The sequence below is a fragment of the Haliotis rufescens genome, unplaced genomic scaffold (assembly GCF_023055435.1).
Source record: "Haliotis rufescens isolate VD_foot unplaced genomic scaffold, xgHalRufe1.0.p SCAF_15, whole genome shotgun sequence".
NCBI classification, from domain to species: domain Eukaryota; kingdom Metazoa; phylum Mollusca; class Gastropoda; order Lepetellida; family Haliotidae; genus Haliotis; species Haliotis rufescens.
The window spans coordinates 21,207,653-21,219,163 of record NW_025963835.1 but is presented as its reverse complement, the minus strand read 5'-3'; the positions used below and the strand labels follow the sequence as shown (position 1 = coordinate 21,219,163).

At 42.0% G+C, this 11,511-nt stretch overlaps 1 protein-coding gene across 1 annotated transcript in view; it reads right to left on the bottom strand.

The window, feature by feature from the left end:
* Window positions 1-8,908: 8,908 nt before the first annotated feature.
* LOC124135244 (equilibrative nucleobase transporter 1-like) overlaps window positions 8,909-11,511 on the bottom strand; it is a 72,337-nt gene continuing 69,734 nt past the window's right edge. Inside the window, exon 9 of the mRNA XM_048395848.1 lies at window positions 8,909-9,472. Coding sequence (XP_048251805.1) covers window positions 9,161-9,472 — 312 coding nt within the window. The 3' untranslated portion in view covers window positions 8,909-9,160. The remainder of the gene's footprint in view (window positions 9,473-11,511) is intronic.

Here is an 11,511-nt window from a genome sequence, read left to right as displayed (position 1 = left end):
ATATTGTAGTACTTAATATTGCAAAATATTTTTAAGACCAACGTGTTGCATAAAAGGAGTGATAACCTTTCTTTCGTACATAAGAACATCCCAATTGAGTGGATCGACGCTCATGATGTCAATAACTGGATTGTCTGGCCCAGACTCAATTTATAGACCGTCTTCATATGCAGTGTAGCTAGACTATTGCTGAATACTGCGTTAAACGAACGTTTTTGAAGTGGTTGTGTTACAATGGCTGCCCAGGGCCGCTTGATACGGGCACGTCATTTGCGAAGGCTATTTCTAACTGGAACTGCCTTCGTGGCGGTCTGTGAGTGGTGTTGATTTGGCAGAACGACATCGTCGACTGTGACGTCAATGGTGCTTAGTACACAAGAGTATGGCCAAACCATAGATGGAGAACTGCTAGTTTCAGCGACGAGTTAAGCTTCAAGCTGCATTGCCGTCGCTATGCACGTTTTTCCTCCCTACGTGTGGTCGACAAATGTGGCGGTTGCAGCGTAATGATGTGGGCGGTAAGATGGTGCATGTGCAAGTCAACTTAACCCAACGCTATCGTGATGAAATCCTACATCAATTTACACATTAGCATCGGGGATACGGGTGGTCCAGTCATTTAAGGCGACGTAAATCGCTGTGCAGAGTTGGTGTCCAATGGGCACGCCAGAATTCCAGCAATTATTGTTTGACCCCGATAAATCCAAATTTTGGTTGTCTCCAACTTATTTTGTAATCCCAAATAACAAAAAACCACAATTTTAAGCATTGTACAATTATGTTAATTTTTGTATTCACCACTGAACTTCTGTTTTCTTTTTCTCTCCTTTTGTTAATAAATAAACAGTTTATATTAATATTGTATTGGTTGTTTAACATGAACTGTTCGATGTTGCTATATTTACTTTAGTTCACGATCTAAATTCCTTTGGGTTTGATGTTTTGAATGTATCGAACACTTGATTTATTTCTCAAAATCCTTTGAGAACTATTTTGTTCAAGACATTTTAGGGGCGGTGGGGTAGCTTAGTATTTAAAGCTTTCGCTCGTCACGCCGAAGCCCCGGGTTCAATTCGCCACTTTGGTACAATGTGTGAAGCCCATTTCTGGAGTCCCCCGCTGATATTGCTGGAATATTGCTAAAAGCGGCGTAAAGCCATACTCACTCACTCAAGACAGTTTAAGCACGGTAGTCCTGACAACAAGAAGGCCTAATTATGTCAGTGGTTATTTATCATTTATTTTATTGGAACCATCTCGCCTGTACGCATGTAGGGTACATGTAGCAAGTTCATGGTGGAATCCTTTCCGCTGTACGCTCATTTTGTAGTTGAAAACTTCATGAAAGGCTGACGTGGCAGTTGATTTGTTAAACCAGCAACTCTCTTTGCTGTTTGCCTAATTACTATCAGTATCTAGCATCGCTATCAATAAGACAATGTTATGTCAGAGAATGAAGGTGAGGTTCACTCTGGTTAAATTCTCCGATGTTGCAAATATTTTAGAGACTTCATGTGCGCTACAAAGCCCCGTGTCGCTGAATAATAACTGTGCGTATACCACAATGCGTGTAGCACATGTGGTGTCTCTTGGGTAAGTGATTTTGTTCCAAATATGCCTGTTTATCCAGCAGTAATGGGTACCCGGTAGGATCAGATGGTATTGTTACTGTCAATCTTATTAAACAAAGATCTGAATACATCCTATTACGGGTCACGCCAGAACGACATTTCATCCGACCAATCAGAGAATCGCTTACCAAATCAGGCAAAAACGTGACAGGCGGAATGTGTTTTCTAATCAAGCAGCCTCAAAATATTTAACACAGGGTATTCCGAACAATTATGGGCTTTATGACTGAATCTATTAGTCATTCCAGAATGTTCTTTTGTTCAGTTTTTATTTTTTGGGGTCAAAATTTGTCATTTCGAAGCGTAGTCGCTAGTTTGAAACACTAGAAAGCACGAGGAAGCTGCCTTCTGATTGGCTAACATCGACTTCTTTTCAGTCATTCCATTGGTCGGTCAAAGGTCGACGTGACCCGTAATGGGATATCCACATTTTTTAGCGCTGGCGGGACCTAAGATCTGGTTTTAATTAGATTGTGTTACTGCCAGTCTTCTAGAGCTGACGGGGCGGTCGGGTAGCCAAGTGGTTAAAGCGTTCGCTCGTCACGCCGAAGACCCGGGTTCGATTCCCGACATGGGTACAATGTGTGAAGCCCATTTCTGGTGTCCCCCGCCGTGATATTGCTGGAATATTGCTAAAAGCGGCGTAAAACCGTACTCACTCACTCACTCACTCACTCACTCACTCACTCACTCACTCACTCACTCACGCACTCACTCACTCACTCACTCTAGCGCTGAGAATGAAAAATCGAGTGCACACTAATCCATTGACCGGGGTAATGTTTAAACCTTTGATCACACATCGAGTGTATGGAGGTGAAAATAAGTACGCATTCCTGGGTTGACGTTGACGTTACTCTGTCCGGGTCCAGGTCCGTTTTCCTTTCGAACTGGTTCAAGTTGATAAGGAAACACACAACTCAGAATACGGCCATTTGTTTATTTGTTGATTAAAATATCCACATATTGAAAATACATCGTCATTTACAATATGAAAAAGTCAACACAAAATACATATCCAGACAATATTAAATATGTGTCATGAAAAAGCAGGCATAGTTTGAATGTTCCAATAATGCCAACACAAAAAAAACAACTGCCTTCCCTTCTATCGACAACTCGCAGACATACGGTGGCCCATACCCGCCACTGGTGAGATCATTTTTTACTGTATGCCCTATATTTTATCTGGCTCAACCTATCAAAGCTCAGTCTTACGGATACAATCTCCAACCTGTCGATTGCCAGGGCACTGATCTGGAAGTAATTCTGGTCACACTTGGTATGCCAATTTGAAACGGAAAGTATCTGGCAAAATATAGAGGCATACAGTGAAAAATGATTTACCAGTGGCGGGTATGGGCCACCGTGCAGACACGCCTTTATAGTCGACAATGTAAAATGATAGTGTTTGGCATACGCGCCACTGGAATGAGTGAGTGAGTGAGTGAGTTGTGTTTACGCCCATGTAAACAGTTTTTTTACATTTCACATTATGTCGGTTCAATGTAGAGGAAAGATATAAGTGGCGAATAGACGTTTACGATTTGGTGAAATGAAAGCGACAAAGCCCTTTCCATAATCATATATAAAAGTGACAAAACAATTTCCATAATCATAGGAAATCTCTGCTTGAAGCATTGTACGATTCCGACTTTATCATAAGAATGCGTTTATGAATCACTATTAAAAGTGTTGACACCAGGTGTTCGCGGAAAGGTGAGCGTATGCTGTCACACCGGTGGCTCACGTCACAAACACATGCAATGACAAGTCAATTGTTCACATGAAAATATACACGGAACTATATGTACAAGACAAAATGGGGAATTGCATCGGACATCATTTTGGTCACCGATGCGTTAAATTTGGAAATATCCTCCACATGTCAACCCATTAAACGTCTTGAAAGCTTTACTAAGGAGGCCTTGAATGTACATATACCCCTAACGTTCCGTAACATGTAAATAATACAGGAGCTGCTGGAATATTGATCGACATGAAGGGAAAGGTGAAGTCATCCCTGTTGGCATGCAGTCTTGATAGTGTTTTGTAGCCTTGAATCTTTATGCATATATATAAACATGAAACCGTTCAGGCGGTATCTCTGGTCTCTTTTATTTTCTAGCTCGGGTGAGTAAATCAGTGGAAGAGAATTGGCCATTTAGCCGTTATGGAGTGAGTGAGTATGGTTTTACGCCGCTTTTGGCAATATTCCTGCAATATCACCAGAGATGGGCTTCACCTATTGTACCTACGTGGGTGACCATTATTGAACGATATCAAACCAAGCTTATGTTATACGTTGGCCAAGTTCCCATATTTTGATTTTGCAAATCCGAGCAGAAATTCTAACTCGTTTTATTACAAGGTTATTTCCAAATTGAAACGGAAAGGTTAACCCCGAAATTAGTTTTACATAACTAAATTGTAAAATGACCCCACGCGATCAAGGAATAATTAACAAATAATATTGAAACACAGTTTTAGGTTTAGAATCACAAAAGGCAATACAATGGATCAAATAAAGTGGCACCAGCAAAAACTAACAGGCCCTATAGCCGATGTAGGTGAACTCACGAATTTTCAGAATTTGACACTGTCAGATATCTTGAAACAGGCCGTTGCTCCATTCTTGTATCCGGAACAATATTGGCAAGTAGATGAGTCGTAAGTGAAGTCGTACAAGGCCTCGAATCGTCATCGTGTCGCTCCTGCATAGGCACAGCCTACCTTCTAGAAACTCCACTCCCGAAACTTCTCGAACGATCATGTCTGCCCTGTGTTTGTCAACAACCAATGGAGATAACTCTAAATCACACTTCCTGTTACGATCTGTCCACTACAACACTCAATATTTTACGAGCGTGTCACTAATTTGCCGCCACTTACAACCACTACGAATAAACTTACAACAAACACCACTGCCACATATCAATATGCATAAAGAAACAGTTCAGCGAAAAAAAAAAGGGGGGGGGGGGGGGGGGGGGAGGGGGTAGCACAATTGGTGTGAAGTCCGGCATTTCACATATTGTTTCTTTATATGACATTTGCTTTCATATTTGTTAAATTGTCCTGAATATTTGAAGATAGATAAGTAACTATATCTACAGTCCCGACGTTGTCGATGGTTCAATGAATGAATGAGTGAGTTAATATGTTCAACGCCGCATTTAGCAATATCACACCGGGGGACGCAGGAAATGGGCTTCACACATTGTACCCATATGAGGAGTCGAACTCGGCGTGACGAGCGAACGCTTTAACCACCAGCCTACCCCAACGCCCTTTCAAGGAATGAACTTCCTCAAGTTTGTCATGTGGTATAGGAGTGTAAAAGTTGAAAAGTCAAACTTTTTGACAGAATTGAATTTGGTTCTTTTCCCTTTGAGTTTTTGAAAATTCTTATGGTATTAATTCCAGTTTTCTGAAAGGAAGTCCGTCCCTGATTGTATGAAGGATAATCTCTATGGCGTGGATTTGGTGGTACTTTTCAATGTATGTCTTTGTACGTCCGATTCCAGTACAAATCAGGGACTGACATGTCTTCAGGTCTTCAGCCAAAACGTAATAGTCCTGACGGGAGGTTCTGGCAGATTTCTTCCTCGGTTAACATACTGGCCTTATATGTGACACTATTTGATATGTCTCTCACACCCCGTTCCTTGATCAAACAATTAATGTAGATGACCTTACATATAATGGTTATGTTATCTGATGCCTTGTCAACTACAAACGTTAGCTGTAGGGCAGCCAGACGTCGGATGACAGCTGTCTGGGCAGAATGGGCTAAATCCAATTCTGTTTCCACTTTTGTAAGTGTCTGCAGTCTACCAATGACAACATCACGCACATGCTTAACCCACTCTGAAAGACAGCAACAGGATCATCCTCTCTATTGGTCTATTATATTTGGCATATGCCTCGACAGCATCCATAATCCTAATTGGTAGCAGGTTCATATTTTGGGCACTATTTGAATAACTGACGAAGGTTGTTATCGTCAGCAATGGAGAAGTCATCTGCGACCCATAAGCACGGGTGCTGACAAACCAAGGTCCTTAATCGGACCACAAAGGGCAGCGTAAGCTAGCGTCTAAGGAGCATTGGGTGCACAGCGACTAGTGATGCGACCAAGGGTCATAATCATGGCGAATCTGAGATTCGGACCAACGATCAGCGGATCCTGCAAACAAAAGTGTGGCGGCTTAAAGAACGTTACCACCCGTGACCTCTCTCACATATGAACACATACATCATCATCGTCATCATCATCATACAAACAGATACACATGGCTTTCTGATACAGTTAACACATGTACATACATATTCACGAGTAAACGTTCTGTTTTGTATATTTGTTGTTTAAGGCAATATTCCAGCTATATGACGGTGGTCTGTAAATAATCGAGTCTGGACCAGACAGTCAAGTGATTGACATCATGAGCATCGATCCACGCAATTGGGATCGATTACATGCATCAACCATGTCAGCGAGTCTGACCACCCGATCTCGTTAGTCGCCTTATACGACAAGCATAGTCGCCTTCTATGGCAAGCATGGTGGCACCGTTTCGTGATCCAAGATGACATGGGTCTCTTGTCGTCGATGGTGTCTTGATATCCGCAACGATCTAGCCAATGAAATACGATGACATGCATCAACCAAGTTAGCGAGCCTGACCACCGGATCCCGTTTGTCGCCTCTTACGACAAGCATCGTTGCCTCTTATGACAAGCATGCGTTGCTGAAGACCAATTCTAACCCGGATCTTCACGGGAAGATGTAAACTGGCGAGCAAAAGAAAGTACACACCCATGGTGGTGCCTAAAATGAAACCAAAATCGAGAAATGGTTGTTCGAGGGTGATGTATTTGACAGTTGATAGCATCATAGTTGTGACGTAAAGTATGCAATGTTTCGGCTACCATTTTTAGCCTAGTAACGTTGGTCATTTTTTTTTTATCAGATTCATTTTCCAAGCGTATACTTTCTTTTGCCAAGAAGTTTATAGTACTAAAGTGTGTAGCTAATACGACAATGGAATTATGAAACTTAACTAAACCATGGTTCACAATAACATTTCGACCTAAATTTAATAAAGGAAAATAAGGGTTTTAATCAATATACATTTGAACCGTGCAAAAGTAAGCATATACTTGTAATTTGGACTTGACAAAAAAAAGTCGAATAATTATTTCTTGTTTGTTTCATTTGTAGCCATCCTCAAACATGGGTGTATATTTTCTTTAGTTCGGCAGTTTACATTTCCTTAAGGATCGATCAGCGATACAGAGCTAGACGTGAAAAAGAACAATCTGCGGTTTCGTGATTTGGATGGAATATAAAGTAATGAAAGTATAAAAGAAATCGTATCTTAAATTTACAAAATCCATCAAAAACTCCCCTTTCACTAATTGCGAAAGAATTGATTTCCTCTGCTCGTCTCAATGCGTCTAAGAGTGACCTTCTCGAGGGATCAGCTGACATGAAGGTGTCTGAAAAAGTGAGAAACACTCCCACCAATCCAGACCTGTATAAAAATATCGCGAATTTCATTATGGCTTGTTTTCAAGTTTGTTTGTTTGTTGTTTAACGCCGCACTCAGCAATATTCCAGCTATATGACAACGGTCTGTAAATAATCGAATCTGGACCAGTCAATCCATTGATTGACATCATGAGCATCGATCCACCCAACTGGGATCGATGACATGCATCAACCAGGTCAGCGAGCCTGACAACCCGATCCCGTTAGTCGCCTCTTACGACAAGCACAGTCACCTTTTACGGCAAGCATGGGTTGCTGAAGACCTATTCTACCCCGGATCTTCACGGGGCTTGTTTTCAAGTATTACCACACATGCAGTTAATTAATAATGGCGATAGTTCTTCATTCTATTTTAAGCGGTGATGACTATAAAAGCTCTAGTGAGGAGCAGCCGAGAATTGTGTCGAATCATTGCAGTGCAACTTATCACCATCTTCCCGAGGCAAGAGAGCTAACTGACTTTAAAAGTCCAGTTTCAACCCTTGCCGAACTGGGCTGGAATTCCTGGGCTCGATCGTAGCGCCGCCAGTGGCTATTACCAGTTATGTCCCTTCTAAGCCTCTCCTATGGACCAATCAGATTCTCGTATCACTTGCATTTGCTTCAAACAAAATGGCGGCGCCAAGTCTGGACGATCTGCTCGATAATCAAGATCTATATTGTGATAAAACGGGTCTTACATCGCGAATCGCTCAAATCACGCGAGCATTTTGATAAAATACATGAAAAGATTTTGATAATATCTGTTGACAACGAAATGGCGGTGCACATGCTTTGCAAATCCTGCAATCGACCGAAATCTGCATGACAAGTAACGAGCCGCATTTCGATTTCGTTGCGCGATTTTGATTGGACTATGCATAGACTCGTTAGTCCAGCCAAATTGTAACTCCATAATACAAGCCTAGTTCGGCAAGGGTGGAAACTGGACTTTTATAGTCAGTTTACTCACTTGCCTCGGGAAGATGCTATTCACAGACATACTAAACCTTTCACATTGCCTGCTGTTACTGACTGGCTTCTGGATTCTATCATTATTGAAGTCATATCAGGCTGTGACAGCTAATTATGCTCTCGGGTCCATTCGGCACATTCCGCTGCATAATACCTCGGCAGCAACTGAGTAGGGACATTGTATGAATTCACCGTACTCCCATTCTCGCATTCGGCTTTGTCCGCCAAATCTGAAAAAATATCCCAGCGCCCTCTGTTGGCTGATCGCCGGAAACTAAAACACTAGATCCAGGCGGGTGAAGTGAGTATTCAAAAACGGGTTATTCTACGCTTAACTGAGAGTAGGTATATATAGTTTAGTGTCAACAAAAGTGGAAACAATTTGAAGCGTTATATATGTCCACAACTGTCGCCATGTTGTGTCTCGTGACAGCCGTCAAGTAGAATCTGTTCCAATATGGATTCCGTCTAGCCTTTACTTTCGTTAGTGATTACTGATGTGTATCATTTTGATTCCTGTGAAGAATACAACCTTTTAATGGTGGTGTTCCTCATGCAAGCCCATGCCTCTTGATACATCCTGGGGCCACGGGTGGCCCAGTCGTCTAAGGCATGCACTTTTCCGTGCAGAGTTGCGTCCCTTGGGCACGCCAGATACCTATGATTGTGGGTTCGAATCCTGGTTCGCTCCGATTATATTTCTAGGTTGGTCAGCACTATACCCGTGTTCGTGGGTTTCACGAAAGTGGTAAATGTCTGAGACCCCCATAACTTTCCTCAAACATTAAGCTGACTCGCCGTGACATAACTGGAATACTGTTCAACGCGGCGTTAAACCAAACTCGTCACGATCTGAGTGAGTTCTAGATCATAACCTAAAATCTCCCTGCCAGTCTAATATACAAAACAATTTCAACATTACCCCACGAGGAACTGAACGCAGAGTAAAGGTATGTTCAGTTCAAGTCCCGTAGTTGATTTAATATTAACTTCGGAATGTGTCCAAAAACTAGTGTTTCCTTCAGATATGGGTGTCGTTCACTTCCTCCGCGTGGCGATCAGATCCGTCATATACGACAACAATGTCTCCATTAGTGTCGGGGATTTCCCGCGGAAGTAGTTCCGGCATAGACTCCATTACTTCACCGTTGCCTTCTGGGATACGTGTGTCATCCACATCCTGGTGTGACGTCAGATGCGTAGTGCTGACTTCGCGTCGTTGTCGATCCTCGTGTCTAGAGGGGTCTCTGATCAGTCTGCGCCGGCACTGGTACCAGACGTTAAGGGGGTGTCCCATTGACACCACGGACAGACAGAGGAGCAAGATGTTCACCTACAGAGAGAAAAGGGAAAACAAAGTTAATCTGAACTCCATCAAAGGTGGTCATCGAGTGCTGATTCAAAACGCTGCTATTATTGTACTATCATGGCGTTTTCTACCTATAAGTGCTTGTTTTCACTTTATATCTATCATTTCACTCAATATCTATCAGGCTGCCTCCGTGGTTTAGTCGGAGGGTGTTCGCCCGGAGAGCGGAAGGTCCGGAGTTCGATTTCCGACCGCGTCATACCAAAAGACATTAAAAGATCGTACTTGTTGTTACACTGTCTTGCGCTCGGCATTAAGGGAGGGGCTAAAACAAGGACGGGTCTGCTCGGAGTCAGTATACTGTGTCTGAGTGGGATATTCATGTTAAACTGCGGCATGGTATCTCAGTGGGCTAGCACTATAAACTCAGCTTTTGTCCGGACCAGTACAAGCAGTCACACACACGTGCATGCACGTCGCTATATAAGTGCAATAATCTTAGACGCGACGTTAAACCTCATTCCAACACACCTCATCTTAATCTATCGTTTAACTTTATATCTATCATTTCACTCTATATCTATAATCTATTACCCCGTGGGGGTACCCGTTCAGAATTTGCCCCCCCCCCCCCCCCCCCCCCCAGGCTCCATGCTGGTTGTATGAGACGAGAAAAAGGATCGGTGGTCAGGCTCCACTTAGTTGTTGTCCTCATTTGCATATTTATCGCATTGTGATACTATTTTTTTCGGATTGCTTTATCCCACTGATAACACTATCCATAATATGACAATTATGTATAACGAACTTTACATTATCATTTTCAATATGGCCGCCGTGACGGCCCTGCTTACAATTTGCCGAATGTAAAAAACCCTGAGACACGTGTCTTACTTCTATGTCATAGTAAACACATATTACAAAGTACCTTTCAAGCCCATTCCGCCGACAAACTGTGTCTGTCGCAAAGGTCACCGATCATTTGCTTTGTATTTGAACATAAGGTTTCGCCCGGTCGGCGTATTGTGTCGCCTCCTTATTGCAGGAACCATATTCAAAGTTGAAAGAGCTCTACTTTCGGTGCATTGTCATACAAATATCGACAGACGGAGAAGCCATATACATGCAACTGTTGCTTGGCTTCTTATATCATATTTAAGGTAGATCGCTTTATTCCTGAAGACAGCAGTAAATAACCTTGAAATTGGATTTGACAAAAAAATTACAAACGTCATAAAAATGTTAGTAGGCTGAAAACAGTCCGGCTCACCATTTCGTGTTTGTTTCATTTTTAGCCACCATCAAACTTGGGTATACTTCCTTTTGCCCGGCAATGTAGAAGACAGTAAAACTAGATCAGCGCCTGTATAGCATGAAACTGGGAGGAGTTGGTGTAATAACAAGTGAGTGAGTGAGTGGGTTGGATTTAACGCCGCTTTTAACAGTATTCCAGTTATATCACGGCGCGTCAACTTAATGTGGGAGGAAAGCCCGAAGTAATGCAGGACTCAGACGTTTACCACTTCGGTGAAACCCACGAGCACGGGTTTGGTGCTGACAAACCTAGAAACATGATCGAGGCATAATCTGTTAAAACAAACAAATACAAAAGAAATTGTTTCGGTAAGAAATGAGGATCTTACTGACTGACGTCCCCTTCACAAAAACTTATGTGTAGAAACTTTGTATTCTATATCTGTATTCCAAAAGAAAATGAGATGTTCCATTTTTTAACACAGTGCCTTCATTTTTTTTAAAACAAACCCAACACGCTTAATACTTTTCTGTTTTTGCGTTTCCTCGTGTTAGAAAAGAATAATATGTTAAAAACATACAAATAAAAAACATCTGACTGACTGACATCAGATCTGACTGACGTCCTCCTTCACAAAAACAATGTGAATTAAATTTGTATTCTATATCTAATTTCAAGAATCATTTTAAAAATAAAATGAGAAGTGACAGTGAGGATTAATGTTTCCGGGGGAAATATATATTCATATAGAAAAATATAACAGTGTTAGTAAGATGCTGTCTGTGGAAATAATATCCTTGGCAAAAGT